We start from the raw sequence: 23,957 nt of genomic DNA on the forward strand, positions 1-23,957 counted from the left end.
AAAATCAATAGTAGTTATCAAGATTGATGTGGTTTGGAATTGGTAAAATGTTCTTGGAAAAAAAATATGACCAGAATATCAACTTGCCTAATAATTCTGCACACAGTGTATATGCATAATATACACAGAACACACACATATTATGCAAATAAAAACTTTTATTTTGTATGCGATTAATCGCGATTAATCGTTTGACAGCACTAATTATTGCATAATTACCATAGAATATATAATGATTCCATTTACAAATTGAATAAAAACAGAAAAAGGCAAAAACACAATGTTGCAAGTTCTTTACTCATCATTTTGTAGATGTAGAGTTTAAAAAACAATTGTTGAATTTTATGTAGAAAAAGTTAAATCAGCATCTTGTTCTGACCAAAGTGACTTGAACACGCCTGACGACGTACATTTTTTTTTTTTGAATTATTAATATTATTAATGCCAAGTTACCAAAGATAGAAGTATAGAAAATATCAACATTATGTACAAAAAAGGTGAATTTTGTAAATAATACAAAATGAAAGCTTTAACAAAATAAATTAAAAAGATGAAATAAACTGTTTTAACAGCTTTAAGATTCTTGGAAGATGAAATGGTTATATTTTTATTTTTTTAAATAATACATAAAGGATTTTAATGAGTAAATTTAATGTGGCGAGCATGAAACTTTGCAAGAAGTAATAATAGGTTAATAATAAAATATTCATTCATTTTACATTTTTGTATATTAAGGAAGCCAAACAGTGCATCCTTAAAAAACAAAACAAAGAGAAACCGTGGAGCACACTGCGATGATAACATTAGAGAATTCAATCCAAAACAGCTGTTTCTGAGGACAACCCCAGCTTCATTAGGGTCATCGCAAAAAGAACAGCTAGCATCTATATCGGATTTAAACCTGTTCAAAGTTTTTCTTAAAATCCATAGTTTTTCCAATCGATATAATCGACCAACTGTTGAAGGAGTTTCAGTCCCATGAGACGCACTGACCGTCAAAGCGCGGGTCCTCTGGCCGCTCCTCGTGCTCCTGAGCCCGGCGCCACAGCGGCGACAGCAGCCGCGACATCAAGCCCTGCACGACGCTCACCATCACCGCTGTCTGCGACACACACCGCTCGATAAACAGCCCCAGACACCGGCGTTCAGAGCGCCAGGTGAACCACTTACCTGTCCTGTCCTGACAGCCAGATAACGTCAGCACGTGTGACGCAGAGACGCCTGTTAACGCTAAATAACGCGATCAACACGTGACGATCAAAATGAAGTCTGCGAACGCTACTGCATCTACTTAACAATAAACTAATTTCAGTTAAATATATATATTTTTTTTCCAGCCAAATATGAGTTTAACAAGTCTGAAAAAAAGTTAATTGAAGCCGAAGAAGCATTGGATCGCCGTCTGGTGTCTGGCCATAAGCCCCGCCCTCTCCATGGAAACCAATGGACTAATCAAATCAATTTTTCCCAAAGATTATTTGCTCATTTCAGCTAGTTCTTATCAAGCTGATACTTTCCAGTATTTGTTTTTCTAATAAGTTTGGTTTTAGTTAGTTATGTGATGCTACAAAAAGGGGTGTGGCGTACAGCTTGTTTTTGATTGGGTGTGCGGGAGTTTGGGCGGGGCTCCACCTCACGATCATTAGCTTACTGCGCAGACTCATCATCAGTGCAAGATGACGTCTATCATTTCTGGCACATTTTAAACAATTATGACCAAACGTTTATTGGATGGAGAGTTTGTCTTCTTGATAAAAAAAAAAAAATGTAACAGTAAAGCGATTGTCAGTATTCATCCCCAAAGGTTTTTAATGTTTTTATTTATTTTTTTAAGTCTCTTCTGTTCACCAAGCATGCATTTATTTGATCCAAAATACAGCAAAAACAGTACAATTTTAAAATAATCTGTTAAACTGTAATTTATTTCTGTGATGCGCAGCTGTATTTTCAGCATCATTACTGCAGTCTTCAGTGTCACATGATCTTCAGAAATCATTCTGATGTACTGATTTGCTGCTCAAGAAACATTTTATTATTATTATTATTATGTTGAAAACATTTGAGTACATTTTTTTTCAGGATTCTTTGATGAATAGAAAGAGCCAAAGATAAAAAGCTTTTGTAACATTATACAATATACCATTCAAAAGCTTGGAGTCAGAATAATTTTTGATGGGAGGGGAGATTATAGAAATTAATACTTTTATTTAGCAAGGATGCTTTAAATTGATCAAAAGTGATGATAAAGACATTTATGATGTTACAAAAGATTTCTATTTCAGATCAATGCTGTTCTTCTGATCTTTCTATTCATCAAAGAAACCTGAAAAAAATCCACTCACAATAATAATAATAATAATAAATGTTTTTTGAACAGCAAATCAGAATATTAGAATGATTTCTGAAGGATCATGTGACTCTCCTCGGCCGGAAGTTCACCCTGGTCACAGACCACGCGCCCCTCCAGTGGTTGGCGCCAAAGACACCAATGTAAAGTTAACATTTCACATTTCTTTAGCTTCAGAAGCTTTGAAAAGGTGGATTTCTCCCATCATCACTACTCTGATGTTCGTTCATGTTTATCGCTTCGCGCACAGTTTGAACTGAACTGAGGCAAATACTGCTGATCTACTTTGTACTTTTGTTCTCTCCAGTCTTTCTAATGTAATGTAAACCAGGGTTATTTCTGAGTTGTCCTGCATTTTCATATTTTAAACAAGTTTTTGAATGTTTAATTAACGTGTAATTCTACGAACATGTGTGGCCTGCATTAAAATGTGTTTATGTCCATGCGTGACTGTCCATCCATCTGTGGTCATATTCACTGTGTACTGTATGTAGTTACAGTACTTTTATTTTTCACAAAAGAATAAATGTTTTTTTTTTTGAAAATCTGTAAGAAATATTTTTTTTTATTCATCTCTTTTCTAATTTTTACTTTTATTATAGTAAACATGATGTAAAACAAATTGAATTGCAACAAATGTTATGAATGTGTTATCTTCAAATTAAATGGTGTAATATTGTATGCCATCCTCCATTAAGATGTTGACGTTGGCCTTAAATTCAATCCCAAAAACTGATGTGATAAATTAGACTGTTCCTCGTCTGTTGAACCAAATGTGCAGAAAAGCTAATATTTTGGTAAACTTAATATCAAAAAGTGACTGACAGTCAGAGAGTTTCCCAAAGTATTTTATTGTTTTACAGAGTCTAGGCCTGTCACAGATACACGTGAATTCTCTAAGTGTCAGTAAAATCATTTAGGCTACTTTGTCTTAAAATTGTTTAGCAGTTGTCTTTCAGATTTTACTTTTCATTCTAGGGGTGTGCGATATACAGTATATCATCTGCGATAACATCGTAATTGTTGATTTAACGATGTGCGATTTGACGTTATCGAGTATTTTGCAAAAAACATTTAAAACACACGTACAGAGCGCACGTATACATTACGTGAAGTCTAGACTAGTGCGCATTTACAGTGCGTTCTTTCACTGCATGATTCAGTCTAATAAAATACATTTACAGTGATCACAAATTCAAGACAATGGGCAGAAAATGTATATATTTATACAGTCATCAATTTCAAATGAAGAGTGCCGTTGTTTTCTCAAAAAAATTTCCATGATTACAAATGTGATATTGATTTTTTTTTTTCAATAACAGTTCAATAAACAAGAAATAAAGTAAGAGACTTACGTTTTAGACACCATATTTCCTGTTTATGCAGTGTTTTAACAACAAAAAAAATAATTCCAAACAGCAACATGACAGTGTTTCGTTCCTGAATGAATCAATCGTTTAAATGATTCGGTTCAATCGCAATGACTCACTTATCAACAGTGACTTGCTGCCACCTACTTGTGGTTTTAATTTCACATTTAAAGTATATTTGTATTATTTAAATTATTTCAAATATTAGTATTCAATGTTTTATGTTTAATATATCAAAACATTATTTATGCATGTGTAACTGCAGGTTAAATGCATTCAAGTCCTGCATGAAACAGTGTGTAAATACATCTAAATGCCACTTCAGACGCAGCTTCTGTGTTTCCTCTGCATTGCAAAGATGGGTTTTGTTGATACTGATTTCATAGTTCACTGAATAAATGTAAGAATTTGACTCAAAAGATAATGGACACTTTTAGAAGAAAAAAAATGCCCATAAAATCTAAAAATCAGTTTAAACTTATTGGAAAAGATTAATTTCTATCAGTGTGAACTGAGCTCCACACAGAATATGAAGAATATTAAAAACTTTAGGAGTCAGCTGTCCACCAGGAGTCCTTAAGATACCAGGACAATAACACACTCAACAAAATATCGTATAATTATCGTTATCGATAAAAACCCAGAAAATATCGATATATTATATCGAGAGTCACACCGGAGAGAAGCCTTACATCTGCTCTCAGTGCGGAAAGGGTTTCTCGCTCTGTGGAAACCTGAAGAATCACATGAGGATCCACACCGGAGAGAAACCATACAGATGTGAACAGTGCGGAAAGAGCTTCACATTTAAAGGGAAACTTAAGCATCACATATGAATTCACACCGGAGCGTCTTTCTCGTGCAATCAGTGTGGAAAGAGTTTCACGCAAGCGGACAGTCTTACATATCATCTGCGCTCTCACGCTGGAATAAAGCCGTTTAAATGTGATCAGTGCGGTAAAGTGTTTATTCTGCCGTCACATCTGAAAAAACACATGAAGGCTCATGCAAGTGAAAGGCATTAGTTCTGTTCTGTCTGTGGAAAGAGTTTCTCACGGCTGGACTGTTTTCAGATGCATCATGCGGTTCACAGCGGAGTGAAAGCTCACGTTTGCTCTGAGTGCAGGAACAGCTTCAGCAGGGCCACAGACCTGAAGATCCACCACAGAATCCACACCGGAGAGAAAAACCCTACCAGATGATGAGCAGAAAAAGATGCAGTTTTATCTACAATGGATGTTCAGTTCAAATCTACTCTACAGAGCCTTTGATAGTTTTCCTAGTCTTGCCTTGCCTGTTTTTCCTGTGTTCTTATTCTAGCCCGTGTTCCCTTGATTAACCCTTGCCCTGCCGTTTGGATACTGTTTGCCCCAGCCCGGACCATTGCTTTGTTTACTGATTACCTCTTTTGTCTTAGCCCTCTGGATATCGTTAGCCCACGATTGATCCTGTTTAGGATACTTCTCTTGCCTTGCCCTCTATATACCTGTTTGCCGTTGTTTGACCCTGCCCGTTATGACCATGTCTATGTTCAGAAATAAAGCTTTGCAATTGGATCCGCATGCCTCACATCTCGTTGACCCCGTTACAATTAGAAACCCCTTACTAATTTCAGATACTCAGTGATTTGATTCTTAATTCTCCATCTCACAGTAAAATTGAAATGTAAAATTTTAGTAAACAAGCTAAAGTTCAAGTAAATATTTATTCTTCCATCTGACAGTTAAAATTAAAATGTGAATTTTTAATAAACTTGTAGCTGATGGTGAATGTAAATGTCCATCTGACTAGTAAAATTAAAATGTATAACTCTGCAAATCCATTAAAATAGTATACAACAACTGCAAACAACTAATGAACTGGGATTTTTATCTCCACACATAGTTTTTTTATGATGCATAAATCTAAATTTTAAAAATAAAATGTAATATACAGGCAATGATGCATGTGCAACAACAACAATGATGTGCATAGCTCTGATCTGCTGTCTTAGCATAATATAACAGAATATAATGTATCCTTATATTGAAGGCTTTATGCTTAATATTTAGCTCTGCTTGACACATTTTGTATCGGGAGTCCCTGCTCCAAGGGGTCCTTACCCTGAAAAACATTGAAGACCTCTGCTTTATGCAATTTTGGAAAGTTTCCCAAAATCATCAAATACCTAAGTAGATCGTAGATCAATAGCCACCAATGGTCTCCACGATCAACTTGTCAAAAATAGAGCTTTTGTGATAACTAAGCAAATATTTAATTACTGCAAATGCTAGAAATAACATCAAAAGTGGAAAAGGTTGGTCAAAAACCTACATTTACACACAAACTGACCACCAACTGCATTTGGATTCAGATGTGTCTTTGTGTCTTGCAGTGCATCCTCACAAGGCAGCATTTTTCAGCTTTCGGACTCAGACTTTGAAAATGTGTAGCATTACAGATCTATCCTTCACTACCTTTGATATCCCACAACTTTGTCATGGTTTAGCTAAGAAATAAAGTTGCATTTGGTCGTCAGTTTGTGCATATGAACAAACCTTTTCCTCTTTTTTGATATAATTTTTAGCAAGAAATTTCTCCAAAGTTCGCTCTGTTTTGTTGTAGATCAAACGTTATGATACACTCGTCAGGTCCTGGAGTCTAACGGGCTGATAAGCGAATCAGGGATGTTTGTATAGGGAGATACACAAAATATGATCTTTCAACGTAATCAGCGTTATTTACGTTCAGTAGACAGAGCACACATGCTGAACGTCAACAGCACTGATTATGTTATGTTGATTAGGTTCTGGGGTACTCTCCAAAATGGCGGAAGACAGTAACTCGGGGAGAAGAACTGCTGAATATATTATGTTATTATTGTTTTCTTTGCACACAAAAAGTATTCTCGTAGCTTCGTAAAATTACATTTGAACCCCTGATGTCACATGGAATATTTAACCAATGTTTTTACTATGTTTCTGTGTTGATTGTGGTAATATCATTGCTGTCTGTGGAGGATCAGAGAGCTCTCAGATTCCATCAAAAAGATTTTAATTTGTGTTCCGAAGATGAACGAAGGTCTTACGGGTTTGGAACGACATGAGGGTGAGCAATTAATGACAGATTTTTCATTTTTGGGTGAACTATCCCTTTAACTACAACACTGCTTCAATGCTACTTTAACACTCTGTAGTGTGGAAACACATGAACACTGAGCAGTGTAGGGACTCTCCTGTGAACTATTACATAAAACGTGCCCGTTTCATTCACATATGTGACCCTGGACCACAAAACTAATTATAAGGGTCAATTTTTTTAAATTGAGATTTATACATCATCTGAAAGCTGAATAAATAAACTTTCCATTGATGTATGGTTTGATAGGGAAATATTTGAAATATATACAACTATTTGAAAATCTGGAATCTGAGGGTGCAAAACAACAAATAGATAGAATACAAAAAGATTAGAAAAGCCAGTGTAAGTGAATAGAGTACAAGTCTAAAATGGACAAGTTTTTATTTTTATTTTATTTTTTTTAAATAGAATTAGAATAGAGAGTGCTAGATTTAGAGCGTCAAATAAAGATGTAAGAGATGTGTTTTTAGCTGATTCTTGAAGATGGTTAAGGGCTCAGCTGCTGGGATTGAGTTGGGCAGGTCATTCCACCAGGAGGGAACAGTTAATGTAAAAGTCCATGAAAGTGATTTTGTGCCTCTTTGGGATGAACAATAAAGCGACGTTCACTTGCAGAACGCAAGCTTCTAGAGGCACATAAGTCTGAAGTAATGAATTTAGGTAAAGGAGTGCAGAGCCAGTGGTGGTTTTGTAGGCAAACATTAATGCCTTGAATTTAATATGAGCAGCTATTGGTAGCCAGTCCACATTGATAAACAGAGGTGTTATGTGCATTCTTTTCAGCTCATTAAAAATTAATCTTGCTGCCGCGTTCTGGATTAATTGTAAAGGTTTGATAGAACTGTCTGGAAGACCTGCCAAGAGAGCATTGCAATAGTCCAGGCTGGACAGAATAAGAGCTTGAGTTGTGAACAGTATTCCATAAATTTAGCAGGCATTGTTGCTCGGACCTGTTCCCTCGACATACAGAGTGGTAGTGACCCCAAGACAAGGTATTAATAGTTGGCCCATGAGATGATAACTCTGCTCACAGTTGTGGTGCTGATGCCAATGATGTCCGTTATGACCTTCTCTTTCAGTCCAACTGCAACACGACAACAGTACAGGAATAACGCATCCACAAGCGCCAGATTGCAGTTTGGACTTGGTTTTTCAATATTCATTGTACCACTCATCCTCTGTGCTTTACTCTAGTTGAGGGGGCAACTGACTCCCAAAATGTCCAAAACACCTTCTCTGAAGGAAATCGAGTGTAGAATCTAAACTCCTCATCAATTGCGCAGTATCTGTTGAGGTGTAATTTTGAATCAGACGGTTCACTGAGCTGAGCTTCTAATCCTCTAACCCTGGCCTCCAGTTCTCTTGATTCTTTCAGCAACAGCATCCAGTTTACCAGAAATATATGTAAAGTATATAAAATAAATACACACACACACACACCAATGAATGGGTTTGACTACTTTAGTATGAGTACAAATCTTACTGTTTGAGCATGCTTCTAATTTTATAGCAACAGTTTGGACAGGACCCTTTTCTATTCTAACATGACAGTGCCTCTGTGTATAAGTCAAGGTTTGAAAAGAAATTATTGACTCAGTCAAGTTCACTCAAGCTGTGGTGTGTGTGTGTTATATATAAGCAATAATCACACTCGTAGATAGATATGGCTGTATATCGGCACGGCTGTAATTCGGCTTTAGGTAATCACAGCCTTGCCAATATACAGCCATATCTCATGTCTATGAGTGTGATATTGCATTTATACAACAGTTCGACGGCACGAGTGTGTAAATACATAAACAAAAACAACGGAGTGTCTTGTAAATCCCTCTTCTGTGTGAACTACTTCCTTCAGCCATGGATTCAAATCTCAGTTTGACAGTTTAACAGCTGAGCCCAAGCCTCTGATACTAATTCCAAAACGTCACTTTAGAACTAGTAACGAAGGAAAATTGAGTTGCTTCATTGAAAGCTTACTATATTACTGTATTAAAAGAGGGCATTATGTATAGTAGATATTGTGAGAAAGAGAGATGGATTGAGTGAGCGTGATTATCTCCATCTGATACAGCATTCATTCTTCAGATCAATCTCATATCACAATAAACACCAGTTTGAATATCTGCTGAGAAAAGCATTATATTTGCCATAACGTTAATATCCTTTCATCTGTTAAGGGTGAATTTGCTGCTCAGTGCATTTGTTCACTGCATCAAGCTGTTGTTGAAACTAAAAATAACGTCCATTTATAGCATTTATTTTTCAAAGTAAAAGTCTTTACTGCTGACTCACTCTTAAAAACAGTCTCTTGTCGCCATCTAATGACAGAACAATGAAACTAAAATCACCATTACGAACATGCACCATTTCTCAATACTAAACACTATTATTAAATACTATTATTCATATCAAATATTATTTAATGAATAATAATATTTAATAAACAACAACAACAGCCATCACAAAAGTTGCTAGGCAATTCAGTCAAAAGTACAAAGGCAGCGCTCTGATATACAGCATTGAATTTACATAAACATGAGATTTTGCCAAAACTATATTCTCTGGAACAAATAATAGATTAATGAGACCAAAGACTGCCCGTTAGATTTGCCCAAAACTAATTACATCTCATGTTTAACCACAACAGAGACATCAGAGCCAGTGGTGAGGTGAGGATGCTCTCGGGCAGCTTCATGAGCGCAAAAACGCCTGCTGATGCCCTGGAGCTCACATGTTCAAAAACATCCAAGCTAATTTTCAAATAGACATTATCTTTATTAACAAACTGCATATTTGAACTACATTCTTGCCTGAAAACCTCTTAAAACTACATTCCGTGACACAAAAACAGTAATATTTATAAAATGATACTGGATACACATTCACTTACCCCCCCCTGCAAACTTCTGAAATTTGCAGACGACACTACAGTCGTCGGCCTCATCAAGGACGGAGACGAGTCTGCTTACAGACAGGAGGTTGAGCAGCTGGCTGTCTGGTGCAGTCTTAACAACCCGGAGCTCAACACACTCAAAAACCCCCACTCACCATCATGAAAAGCACTGTGGTTGCAGTAGAGTCCACCATCATTTAATCCGAAAATTATCTAAATTATTTTTGCGCCTGACCTTATTGAATATGCATTCAGAAGTTTCCCTTTCAGACGCAAAATTTATGGGAGGAGAGTATTAAAATGAATCACACAATTCGATTTACTAACGTTTGCACTCGTCAAATTACTGGTATTTGCGCCATTATTGAATGCCTAAAAAAAGCATGTCTTAAAGCAGACGGTACTTTGCGCTGCTCTCGATAGATTGTGCTGGTCATTATGGAAATTATCTGCCTGCCTCTGTGTTCTTTAATGTGCGCATAGTCAGCAAATCACACGCAGAATTTTCCCTCCCATTAGCACTTTTATGGAATTGCGCTGCAACGCTAAATTGCCCTGTTTATTAAATCTGCCCCTTGGTTCCTTGCCACAGTCTCCTTTGGCTTGTTTAGCTGGGGACACTTAATTTATGGCATCATTGTCAGCTTGATTGCACAGATACTATTTGAAGAGAACTGAACTGAGCTGTACTATGACGTAACTGAATCAACGATGAACTGACTCTAACTGAAAAACTGACTTTTTGCTATTGTCCTCTTGCATTATTGACACTATTTTCCTGTTTAACACTGTAAAGCTGTTTTGACACAATCTGTATTGTACAAAGCTCTATATAAATAAAGGTGACTTGACTCTTTTAAAATAAAGCTTTGCACAAGTAAACGAACAGGTAACAAAAAAGCACATCAAATAATGCTAATTTTAAAACATATAAATATTCAAAACCACCTAAATATATATATATATTTTTAAAAATGATATTTTGGTCTAGTTTAGTACTCCCAGTTATATATTTTTATTTATAACAACAGCAGCAACACTATAGTAACAATAGGCTAAATAAATTTACAAAGTCTAATGTTTTCAAATGGAGAACATAAATAAATGACGGGAGTCTATGCAGTTTGCATGAATCCATCATTTTATTAATCTACAGTTTTAAAAGGTTTATGTATTGCTGAATAGGCTAAAGTGTGATGACAATTACTTCACTGGAATACGCATACAACTTCATAAAGACCTGCACTACATCTGCCGTAGTTGTTAAGATCAACAGCACCGCCTCTGGCCTAGAGATCAACTGGTTTTACTGTTATTTTTCTGATATTTATGCATTTTCCTATAATTGGATCTCAGTTTTGTAACCCATTGTAATGGGGTGCGCATTTCAGCACGTCATCGGACATATCTTCAGATGGCGGCCCTTAATTTTTGTGGGCAGAGATGCTCAAATGCTTGGAGTGCAGCTTCACCAAACCACAGCATTTCACCTGCAGACAAATGGCCTTTGTAAATGTTTTCATCGGCCTCTCAAGACTTCACATAGGGCCAGTCTGATAGATGACAGATGGGTGGAGCAGCTACCTTGGGTCCTGCTGGACCTGCGAACAGCTCCTGAGGAGGATCGGCAAACGTCCTCAGCAGAGTTGGTGTACGGTCAGAGAGATTTCATTCCAGAGAGCACAAGGTCATGGGCTCTATCCTCTGACCAACCTGTCCTCTTAGACAGAATATGCTTTCAAGCCAGTTCCAACCTCTCAGCATGACCTGATGATGACTACTTGGACCCACAAGGACTTCTTTACAGCTGAGTTTGTGTTCATTCATCATGATGCTCAGCAAAATTCATTGTGTCCCCTGTACGATGGACTGTTTTGTGCTCTGGAAGCTGGACTCAAAACATTCCTGGTCGATATTGGGGACCGTCCTGAACGAGTTCTTGCTGATCGACTTAAGATTTGTACGTTTTTAAGCCTGTTGTTCTGCTTCTCTGTAACTTGTGTTCTTTGAGTGTTTGTCTGAGACTGACATCTAGTAGACATTTCAGGGTTCCTCATTCCTAGTCCAGGAGAGTCACTTTCCCACAGGGTTTAGTTTAATCTCTGATTAAGCACACCTGAATCAACTAGTCAAGGTCTTTGCATTTACTTTAATAACAGGGAGTTGTGTCAAAACTCAGCAGAAACAGGAATGAGGAACCTATTTTACAGACTCGCAAACACACCTGTTTTACACCGTAAAGGATGGGTTGTTTTCTGCGCTCAACGGATGAACAGTGTGGGAACAGAATTTAAGGGGAAGACTTTCAAGGTTGAAAGTGGTACAAAATAACACCACTGTCTCTTGGGAAAATACAGAGAGTCTATTCCTTTACTTTTGAATACTGGTGTTTTTCCATTGGAATGTAAACTAATTTAATGTAGCAGATTTGATGTAACCATTCCTAAGGTGCAGAATTCTGACACCACATTGATTGTGAAACCTCAGAGATATTGTTAAATAATAACTCATCTTTTTCTGTAATTGTGTCTCTAAACGAAGTGCACCCAATTGGGAGGGGGAGCGAGCCTGGCCAGTTTGCTTTCTCTCTCACTTGGAGGGTTGTTCTTAAACCGCACCTAATTTATAAAGTATAAAAAAGGGGGTTTCTTTCTGAAACAGTGGAAGCTCAGCTGTGGGATAAGCGCACGTCGCCCAGCATTCTCGGACAAGTGTTGGTCTTCTACTGTGACTGACCGGGCTCCCCAGTCTTTTGAAAGTGAAAATGATGGCACGGCTCTGAGGTTGTATATTGTTCTATTACTCAGCTTGGGGTTTAGTTTTAGTGTATGCTTGAATTTGTGTATTATTAATTTATGATTATTACCATTTACTCATAATCATTCTTATATTATGCACTGGTTTATGATTATTCTTCTTTAATGTGTTTATTTTTGATTATCACTATTCTTTTATGCATTCACCTATGATCATTGTCATTATTATTGATATCAGCTGCATACCAACAATAAACAGTTGTGTTGCTTGATTAGTATGGTGTACTGACCTTTTATTGGCACCTTCTCTTGCTGATTAGCACCACACTTGTCTCACATCAGTTTTGAAAAAAACAGAAACCATTCTAAGACAATACACTCAAACACAGAAAACAGGAAAACGCATGAGTTCAGGGAAAGAGAAAGTGAAAGTTTAGTTGAGCTGTTGTGTGTTTGTGTCTCTGTATTAGTGCAGTAAAATGGCAGAAGCCAGATTTTCTCAGGATGAGTTCTTGTGTCCGGTGTGTCTGGATCTCCTGAAGGATCCAGTGACCATCCAGTGTGGACACAGTTACTGTAAGAGCTGTATTACAGACTGCTGGGATCAGGAGGATGAGAAGAGAGTCTACAGCTGCCCTCAGTGCAGACAGACCTTCAGTCCAAGACCTATTTTAGGTAAAAACACCATCTTGGTTGAAATGGTGGAGAAACTGAAGAAGACTAAACTTCAAAGTGCGGTTCCTGCTGGAGCTGGAGATGTTCAGTGTGACGTCTGTACTGGAAGAAAACACAAAGCTGTCAAGTCCTGTCTGGTGTGTCTGAACTCTTACTGTCAGAATCACCTCGAACAACATGAGAGTTCGTTTAAAGGAAAGAGACACAATCTGACTGAAGCCACTGGACGACTGCAGGAGATGATCTGCCAGAAACATGAGAAGCTCCTCGAGGTTTTCTGTCGCACTGATCAGAAATGTATGTGTGTGCTGTGTATGGATGAACATAAAAACCACGACACTGTATCAGCTGCAGCACAGAGGACAGAGAAACAGGTATTTAACACTAGACACTGATGCAATATTGCTGACACGTTTCATATGCGTTTATATCAGCACCATATTAACAGCTTACAGCATTCACACTGCACACGACAGCAGCTGCACACAAACACTTTCTGTTCAGTAAATCTGACTGAATCCAGATGATTTTAGCCATTTATAGCTTCACTTCAATCATTTATTTTCTGTGTAGAGCTGCAGTTTAATTACACAGAAACACTGTCAGTGTGAAGCTCTACATCTGTGTCAGTTTCACTTTCATAATACTTACACTTGTAGTGTGAAACACGTTTTAATCACATGATAATTCATGAAATATGGTATTATTAATCTTCCCTTCTGGAGTTTGAACCTACAGCCATTGATTATCAGTTCAGATAATTAACCTTTAAACTGCATCTCCCCACTTTTCCTGGATTCATCTGTTCACATGATGATTTAGTGCCAGTAGTTTTCTGTGAGATTCACTATCATGTGTTTGTCCTGCAGAAGCAGCTGAAGGAGACGCAGAAGACGTTCCAGCAGAGAATCCAGCAGAGAGAGAAAGATCTCCAGCAGCTGAGAGAGGCTGTGGAGTCTCAGAAGGTGAGTCTGGAGAAGAAGAGAAGTTTGTCTCAGTCTCAGTTCAGACTCACTGAAGCCTGAATCACTGTGTGTCCTAACAGCGCTCTGCACAGACAGCAGTGGAGGACAGCGAGAGGATCTTTACTGAGCTCATCCGCTCCATTGAGAGAAGCCGCTCTGAGCTGATACGGCTGATCAGAGATCAGGAAAAGCAAGCAGTGAGTCGAGCTGAAGGACGACTGGAGCGACTGGAGCAGGAGATCAATGATCTGAGGAGGAGAGACGCTGAGCTGGAGCAGCTTTCACACACACAGGATCACATCCAGTTCCTGCAGGTAACACACATCTAGAAGAACAGGGTCATAGTGGACTTGAGCAGATCCTGCTGTGACACCAGACTCACAGAGAAACAGTTCATGAGTGTCTTATTATATAATCATCAGTCAGACTCTCATCTTATCATCTTCCGAAAGAAAGAAATTAATGGCTTTTGGCTCAAATGGGTCTCATGTCAGAACTGTTCTTTCACTTGTATAAGCGGTGTCCCTGTGTGAAGCTGATGAGTTGTGATTTGTGTTTTCTGTAGAGTTTCCAGTCTCTCTCAGCTCCTCCTGAATCTACAGACGTAAATGATGATCTCTTCAGTTCTCTCGTCTCTTCTGATGATCTGAGAGAATCTGTTCATCAGCTGAGAGACAAACTGGAGGATTTCTGCAAAGAGGAGCTCAAGAAGATCTCAGACAGAGGTAAAGTCCTGGAGATTCATCTGCTCTCAGAAACCAGTCCATCATCATCTCATATCATGGAGAACATCATATTAGAAATGTGTTATGAATGGATGCAGGATCATGAGAATCACACTGTTCATGTCTGTTGATTTCCACAGAAACATTCACCAACATTGTTCCCAGGACCAGGAACCACTTCCTACAATGTAAGTCAGTAAGAAAACCAGCAGAAAAACTCTCTGAGTGTGTTCATGTTCTTCTGTAGAAGCTGAAAGAAGAGTTTATAATTGATGATGTAAATGATGATTAGCACAGATATCTGGTCATCTGTACTGAGACACTGATGATGCACTGAACATGAAGAGTTCAGATACATGAAAAGATCAAACAGACTCATAATTCCTGATTCTGATGTGTTTTATCTCCATCAGATTCCCATCAGCTCACTCTGGATCTGAACACAGCACATAAATACCTCCGTCTGTCTGAGAGAAACAGAGTGATTACTGTCACTGACACAGTCCAGTCGTATCCTGATCATCCAGACAGATTTGATGTGTCTCAGGTGTTGTGTAGAGAGAGTGTGTGTGGACGCTGTTACTGGGAGCTGGAGTGGAGAGGAGATTATGGTGTGGAGATATCAGTGTCATATAAGAGCATCAGCAGGAAGGGATGGGGTGTTGAATGTGTGTTTGGATCTAATGATCAGTCCTGGAGTTTGTTCTGCTCTCCCTCCAGATGCTCATTCAGTCACAATAACATACAGACTGCTCTCTCTGTGAAGCCCATCATCAGGAGAATAGGAGTGTTTGTGGATCACGGAGCAGGAACTCTGTCCTTCTACAGCGTCTCTGACACAATGAGCCTCATCCACACAGTCCAGACCACATTCACTCAGCCGCTCTATCCTGGGTTTGGAGTTTATCTTACTGGATCATCAGTGAAACTGTGTGGATGAATCAGAATAGACCAGGGGTAGGCAACGTTGTTCCTGGAGTGCCGATGTCCTGCAGCGTTTAGCTCCAACCCTGAAAAAAAAAAAAACTCACCTGCCTGTAGCCCTAGTAATTCTGAAGACCTTGATTAGCTTGTTCAGGTGTGTTTGATTAGGGTTGGAGCTAAACTCTACAGGACAGCGGCACTCCAGGAACGACGTTGCCTACCCCTGGAATAGACTGATGAGAGATTCTACCCATAATGCTTTGAGCTGCATGATAAATTAGTAACAGTGTTATCAAGTCTCTTCTTTTCTCTTTATGACATTAATACTGCAGCTTTACTTCTGTCGGTGAAATAACATGAATCAGAATAAATGTAATTAATCCTCACATAGACAGTAAGATCAGTGTGTGTGTGTGAGTCCTGCTGAGTGACCTTGTGTTTCTGGGCTTTTATCAACTGACATTTGTGTTATTTAAAATCAGTCATTTAGTTAATCATATTAATAATAATGATTAATAATTGATATTTTCATTTTTAAAAATTGATTTTAAATGATATTTTTTCAGTGTTATTTCTGTTCTCTGACTGTTATAAGTAATTCTTCTACCCACTTGATGAACAAAGGTGATGGGTTTTATTCCTCCTCTGTGCAGATCTCCAGAAGACAAATCCAGCACCTCCTTATAACTTCTTCTCTCACCCTAAAATCAGTTGACATAATAATCAGACGAGTTACAAAAGGAACAATACTGTATGTTTCCCTGTGTAACCATAAACTCAGACTACTGCTTAAAAAATGAGATTCAAGATAGGAGTCAGCTGGTTATCTATTTTGGTTAGTTTGCACCAAAATACCATATCAATGTCATAAAATAATATAATAAAAGTTGAGACACTATTATCAAAGTAATACCACACCTGTTGTATTTCAGCTCTGATCTGTGCCGCACGTCTCGATACAACATCATTCCCAGAGAGAAAATAGTTCTTCACCAGCGGGCTGATCTCTTTCAGGAAGAACATTGTTGTTTATCAGAGTTAGTATTTTGAATTGTGTGTATTTTCTATGTTGTCTAACTCACTCTGTTAGATAGTCAGCTTTCCTCCTTTGTCTGATGGCTTCTATTCCTGGACCAATTGAATTTAAGATCTTCACAGTTATTCATTATGTGTTTAGTTATTATACCTGAATCTTTGTCTTAAGGGGATTTGTGGGTTGGGCTCCTTGAGACATTAACAAAGTAAATTTGGGATAAATAGATGACTATTCCCTGCTCAACTTCTCACCACAGGAGAGGAATGAAAATCATCTACAGTATTAATATTGCCTTTGGAATAATGTCTAAAACAAGCATTTTTATTTTATTTTTTACATAGACATTAATATGTAGTTGGTCCCCCTTTGCAGCAATAACAGCTTCTACTCTATTGAGAAGGTCTTCCAACAAGATTTTGGAGTGTTTCTGTGGGATTCTTTGCTTATTAATTCAGTAGAGCATTTGTGAGGTCAGGGACTGATGTTTGATGAGAAGGTCTGGTTTATTCCAAAGTTGTTGAATGGGGTTACAGTCAGGGCTCTGTGTTCATCCACACCAGACTCATCCAGACATGTCTTTATGAACCTTGCTTTGTGCACTGAGGCACAGTCATACTGGAATAGAAAAGGGCCTTCTGCAAACTGATCCCACAAAGCAGGAAGCAAAGCATTGTCCAAAATGTCTTGGTATGCTAAAACATTACATTTTCCCTTTATAGCTTAGTCTTTGAATAACAACCCCATATCATTATTCCTCCCTCCACCAAACTTTACAGTTGACACAATGTTGGTAACAATAGGCAATGTTCTCCTGGCATCCACCAAACCCAGACACGTCCATCAGGCTCTGTGATTCATCACTCCACAGATCAGGTTTCCACTGCTCCAGAGTCCAGTACCTGTGTGTTCTTTATAAACTCCACATGACACTTGGATTATATTTCTTGATGTGAGGCTTCATGCAGCTGTTTGGCCACAGAAATCCATCCCATGAAGCTCATGTAGCACAGTTTTTGTGCTGATATTAATGCCAGTGTAAGTTTGGATCTCTTCAGTTCTGGAATCTGCAGAGCGTTGGAGACTTTTATGCACTCGGTGAGCCGCTCTGTGACTTTACATCTTCAGCTTCATGGCTGAAATCTTTTTTTTTATGTATACAGCTAAACGCATCTCAGTGTGGATGGGGCAGGACATGCTGCTGCTGTCAGGGTATTTCAGGAAAAGACTCGAGATTCAGATGCAAGTGCACAAAAGTTTATCCTCTGAAGACCAAAACGGCAACAGCATAAAGATAACAGGAAAATATGCCGAGCTGGGCAGTTACCTCGGAGACCTGCGCCACCAAGGCTTGCACTGCATGACCCGTTGCCATGATCTGTTCCTTCTGTTGATCCAAATGAGCCTTGTTACTGGTAAGGAATTCTGCAAGACAAAAGAGGACTCCCGAGTCCAACAAGGCCTGGCAGTTGTGGAATTTATTGGCCCATTGTGGAGGTCAAGGCAGTCAGAGGGGCAACCAGTTGGCTGTAATTATGAATGAAACATTGGTACAAATTGGCAAAGCCCAGAAACCTCTGCAGGGCCTTGCGGGAATCTGGGGTTGGCCAATCAACCACAGCCTGAATCTTGTCGGGATCCATGCGCACCCCTCGGACGAGAAAATCAATCCCAGAAACGGAGGCGACTGTGCATGAAACACGTATTTCTCCGCCTTGACAAAAAGACCATTCTGAAGCAGCCTCTGAAGCACTTGCCTGATGTGCTGAATATGCTCCTGGAGAGATGAAGAAAAAATCAATATGTCATCCAGGTAAACATATATGAACTGACCGACCATGTTTGTAGCCCAAGATGGCGCCGTGTGTGGCACGCCGTCTGCTGCTCTCCTTGTCACCCTTTGTTTTTCTGTTTTTATGTGTGTCCTTTTTAAATCACAAGTTGTGAAATGGTGATGGTTTACGACCGCCAAACGCTAATGGACATTTGAGTGTCCGTTGAAACTGCCAGGTGTGACATTTGCGTGTCTAGCACTTCTCCTCTGCCTACATATTCATATCTCCCTCTACATCATTGCTGGCGTTTGGCTGATTTGCCTTGGAAAAGGAAGCGCCGGAGGAAACGTGGAAAGAGGAGTGGAGTGGCTGTTCGGCTAAGATCCCTCGCATGGACACTGTTTCCGTTGTCTGATGGGCCTGGTTTGGCCTGTGAACGCGGTGCTTACCGGGGTAGGCTGGATGCATCGTATCGATGGCTTCGACCTGTTGTACTCAGCTTTCTCTCCATGTCTTCGCGCCGTCCTCCTTCCCGTGTTTGCTGCCGTGGAGTGAATACTGAGTCGGACAACACAGTTTCACGAAGATTCGTCGATGTATAAGGTGGCATTGATCAACGCGCGCTCTCTGGTAAACAAAACCTTTTTACTAAATGACTTCTTTACTTCACATGCCTTGGATATATTATGCATTACGGAAACCTGGATTAAACCCGGAGATTTAAGTCCTTTTACTGAGTTGGTGCCACAGGGCTGTAATTTCTTTAACTCCCCTCGGTTATCTGGTCGTGGTGGTGGATTGGCGACAGTTTTTAAAGACTCTCACTCTTGTCGTTGTTTATCAACCGGGACTCGCAGCAGCTTTGAAGTTCAGTTGTTCTTACTTTGTTTGGATAACCCAGTGGTTTTTGCTATTATATATCGGCCACCTCATGTAAACAAGGATTTCCTCAATGAATTTGCCGAACTCTTGGGGGAAATTGTTACTAATTATGATAGAATCCTGATCATGGGGGATTTTAACATTCATGTCTGCTGTGAATCCAAGCCACTTTCAAAAGACTTTCTTAGTCTACTTGACACCTTTGATTTTCTGCAATGGGTGTCTGGACCAACTCATGTCCAGGGCCATACTCTGGACTTGATTTTATCCCGTGGGTTAACTGTCTTGGACATTAATATTGATGATACAGGCTTGTCTGATCATATGCCTATATTGTTCTCCATTCCATCAGACGGGAAAATTCAGAGACATTTTACACTTCCACGTTGGACTCGTATCATCACTGATCATTCAAGTGACGAGTTTTCCTCCATGTATGTACATTTAAGTGCCAATCAGGATATGATTTCCACTACACATCACTTGGATGCCGATGAACATCTAAGTCTATTTAATGCTGTCTGTTCTAATATTTTAAACTCTGTTGCACCACTAAAAGTTAAAAAACATAAACAAAATGTAGTACCTTGGCAAAATGACTTTACTCGTTCTCTTAGACAGACCTGTAGAAGGGCTGAACGTAAATGGAAAAAAGATCAATTACAAGTGTCATATGAAATTTTAAAGGGCTCTCTTTCTGCCTATCTGCGAGCTGTAAAAGCTGCAAAGTGTAGCTATCTCTCGGAGTTAATTTTAAAAAATAGCCACAAGCCAAACATCCTTTTTTCCACGGTTGAATCTGTTCTTCACCCAAATGTTAATCTGTTTCCTGAGACATCTGTTTCTCTTTGCGAGGATTTTGCAAGACATTTTAATAACAAGATTTCCCAAATTATATCTTTGATGCCTTTGACGTCATATAATTTGCCAGATATTTTAATCACCTCTTCCACCTGGTCTGTCTTTGAGCCTGTAAACTTGAATACTCTATTCGAGATCATGTCTACTCTAAAACCTACTATGTGTCCTCAGGATGTAATTCCTCCACGTTTTCTTGGACAGATTATTGAAACTGTTGGCCCGGACTTATTGTCTATCATTAACAAATGTCTCTATACTGGCACTGTACCTGGTAACTTTAAACTTGCCACTGTGCGGCCTCATCTTAAAAAACCAAGTTTGGATCCCACATTACCGGCTAATTTTCGTCCCATCTCAAATTTGACTTTTCTTTCTAAAATTTTAGAGAAAGTGGTTGTAAACCAATTTCAGTCTTATCTGACCGTCAGTTCAATCTCTGAAAAATTTCAATCTGGTTTTAAATCCTGTCATTGCACTGAGTCAGCTCTTTTAAGAGTTTTGAATGACATCATGCTAATTACTGACACTGGCCAGTCAGTGGCTTTGGTTCTGTTAGACCTCAGTTCTGCCTTTGATTTAGTTGATCATAACACACTTATATCGCGTCTTGAAACATGTGTTGACCTTCGGGGCACGGTGTTGCAGTGGTTTCGTTCATATCTCACTAATAGGAGGTACGTTGTTAGTATTGGAAACCACTCCTCATCTGAAATATCTTTAAAATCTGGTGTTCCTCAGGGCTCGATCCTTGGTCCGCACGGTTTTCTCTTTATATGCTTCCCCTAGGATCTATTCTCAATAAGTATGGGGTCTCTTTTCATCTTTATGCCGATGACACGCAAATCTATATTCCTTTGAGGCGTGATAACAAACAGGCCTTAAAGCCTATTTTAGACTGTTTGGATGAACTAAAACTTTGGCTTACAAGTAACTTCTTAAGCATCAACGAAAGTAAAACAGAATTTATTTTGTTTGGCTCAAATGATCATTGTGTACACGACTTTGAATTAGGACCTCTCACCCCATATAGTACTACATATGCAAAAAACTTGGGTGTATGGTTTGACAATAATCTTAAATTTGGTAAGCAGATAAGTGCTGTGGTTAAGTCCTGTTTTTATCATCTTCGTCTTCTGACGAAGGTGAAGCCAATTTTGTCTCTAAAGAAGTTTGAAATGGTTATGCATGCTTTTGTAACATCTCGAATGGATTACTGCAACTCACTGTACATTGGTGTTTCTCAGTCATGTGTTTCCCGTCTGCAGTTGGTTCAGAATGCTGCAGCTCGGGTTCTTTATGGGAAGCGCAAGTACGAGTCTATTACGCCTGCCCTGATTTCATTGCATTGGCTGCCAGTCAAATACAGAATTGATTTTAAAATCCTATTGTTTGTCTATAAATCTCTCCATAATCTTGCTCCACAGTACCTATCTGATCTGTTACAACCTTATACTCAGTCAAGAGTACTCAGATCTGCTGATTCTGGTTTGTTGCAAGTCCCTAGGGCACGTCTCAAAAACAGAGGTGATCGTGCCTTTTCTGTTGTTGGCCCCAAGCTGTGGAATAGTCTCCCAATTCATATCAGAACTGCCTCAACATTATCTGTTTTTAAGTCTACTCTTAAAACTTATCTCTTTTCCTTGGCATTTAATATTTTTTGACTTGCTGTGGAATGACTATTTTAGTGAATCTCATCCATTTTACATTTTTTGTGTTATAGTCTTGTTTTATTGCTTATAAACTTGTCGACTTGTTTTTGTTTGCATAATCTGTGAAGCACTTTGGTCGACTTTGGTTGTTTTAAATGTGCTATATAAATAAACGTTGTATTGTATTCTCTCTCAGCACATCATTGACGAGTGCCTGGAAGACCACAAGAGCGTTGGACAGGCTGAACGGCATAACCAAATATTCAAAATGCCCCCTGGGGGTATTAAAAGCGGTCTTCCACTCATCCCCTTCCCTGACGTGGACCAAATGATAAGCGTTGTGAAGATCCAACTTCGTGAAAAAGGAAGCCCCTTTAGCCGCTGTGATTACCAGAGGTGATGAGCTTGATGACACCGGTACTCCGGGTGACTGATGACATAACTTGACCACCGAGAGCATGAACAGATATGGGATGTGGAAGCTTAACCACAGGAATGTCGAGCTGCAAGGCAAAAGAGCACTCCCGAGTCCAACAAGGCCTGGCAGTTGTGGAATTTGTAGGCCCATTGTAGTCTGACTGGAAGGAGAGTAGCAGAAGAGGATTTTTCTAGAGACACACCACCCATCAATAATCTCTGATCTATTAACGGGCTTGGGCTTTTACTGGGCAATTGGTAACAAAATGGCCAGCTGCTCCACAATAAAGACACAGTCCATTGTTTTATGGCGATCCTTCTCCTCCCTGGTCAGTCGGGTTCTGCCCACCTGCATGGGTTCCGGATCGAGAGCAGGACTGACCGTAACATTAGAAGAGTCTGCCAAAGGAAATTAAAACTGACGCGTCATCAAAAATCTCCTTTTGGATACAGTCAGTCAACCCATGCAGGAACTGGTCCCACTGTGCCTCCTCGTTCCATTTACTCTCTGCCACCAGAGTGCGGAAATCAATAGAATAGTCCGTAACCGAATGGTTGCCTTTTTGTAAATCTGCCATCTCCCAGATGGGACCCAAGACCACTTGATCAAACAAACACTCTCTTTAATTCTTCGGTAAATGACTGAAACGAGGAGCAGCCAGGATGTTGATTTTCCCATACCACTGTTCCCCACAGAGCAGCGCATCCAGCTAGCAGAGTAATCATTAATGCCACCTTAGATCGCTCCGTAGGAAAGCGTAGTGTGAAAAAATAGCTGTGTCTCACTGGAATAGGAGGAGGGTGGGGGTAGGCGAGGCTGGCCATGATGATCCAGTCTCTCAGATGGACAGGGAACAGGCAGTGGGGCTGGCACAGTGGGTGCTCCGGCTGTATCTGTCTTGAGCTGCCGGAGCTGGGCATAGAGCTGGGGATCAATTCCAAAAAGAATCGATTCCTCGATTCCAAGGTGTTGGGAATCGATCCCATCAAGAGGAATCGACTCCTCATTCAGAGCTTTTTTCAGTTCAACAAAGCTCATCTATGGGTGCCTCTCAAATGGAAGGCTGCACACATTTAAATTCACGAAAATAAACTGAAAGAAAATGAGTCGGTACTGCATCATCATAATTTGAGGAGGCAGCCTTCCGTTTGAGAAGCACCATTCGCCTCCCTCATGCTCGATAAAAACCGTAATTATGAGAGTTGTGAGATAAAAGATTATTTTTTATATATAAAAGATCTATTTCATTGTTATATTTACCCTTCGCCTCATGCTCGCTAAAAGTGATTAGAAGTCTGATTCGTTTCCACGAAAAGATTCTTTCGGATAGGTTTAATGAACCAGTTAAAAAAACAAAAAACAAAAAAAAACAATTAGGGGTTATTTTACGGTGGAACTGGCTTATATTGTCCACAATTTTGTGCGCTGCACGGCAGAATAGATCATGACGTGATTGAGGATCTTATTTCCATCTAAAATACTATTTTTTATTTCTATCAGCCAATGATAATTCTAAAAGAAAACATCACGAGCATCAGTGGCCGAGAGCGCATCTGATTGACAG

General features: G+C 39.3%; 2 protein-coding genes across 4 annotated transcripts in view; one reads left to right on the forward strand and one right to left on the reverse strand.

Annotated features, from left to right (window-relative positions):
* Positions 1–1,520, reverse strand: part of mov10l1 (Mov10 like RISC complex RNA helicase 1) — a 38,955-nt gene extending 37,435 nt beyond the window's left edge. For 2 of the 3 annotated variants that reach the window (XR_009267371.1, XM_058754131.1), the window contains exons 1-2: positions 1,171–1,520; positions 994–1,102 (exon numbers count right to left, since the gene is read on the reverse strand). Coding sequence is in view for 2 of the 3 variants with exons in the window: in XM_058754131.1 (XP_058610114.1) it covers positions 994–1,093 (100 nt within the window). In the remaining variant the exon portion in view is untranslated. The remainder of the gene's footprint in view (positions 1–993; positions 1,103–1,170) is intronic. The other variant, XM_058754139.1, reaches the window with a different exon arrangement.
* Positions 1,521–12,939: 11,419 nt separating this feature from the next.
* On the forward strand, positions 12,940–23,243 carry LOC131551198 (tripartite motif-containing protein 16-like). Its single transcript, XM_058793948.1, has 8 exons — positions 12,940–13,535; positions 14,031–14,126; positions 14,207–14,440; positions 14,692–14,851; positions 14,992–15,039; positions 15,265–16,610; positions 16,708–16,812; positions 22,172–23,243. The coding sequence occupies exons 1-6, from the start codon at positions 12,966–12,968 to the stop codon at positions 15,789–15,791; spliced, it is 1,635 nt and encodes a 544-aa protein (XP_058649931.1). The 5' UTR covers positions 12,940–12,965; the 3' UTR covers positions 15,792–16,610; positions 16,708–16,812; positions 22,172–23,243.
* The last annotated feature ends 714 nt before the right edge of the window (positions 23,244–23,957 follow it).

The sequence above is a fragment of the Onychostoma macrolepis genome, chromosome 02, assembly GCF_012432095.1.
Source record: "Onychostoma macrolepis isolate SWU-2019 chromosome 02, ASM1243209v1, whole genome shotgun sequence".
Lineage (NCBI taxonomy): Eukaryota > Metazoa > Chordata > Actinopteri > Cypriniformes > Cyprinidae > Onychostoma > Onychostoma macrolepis.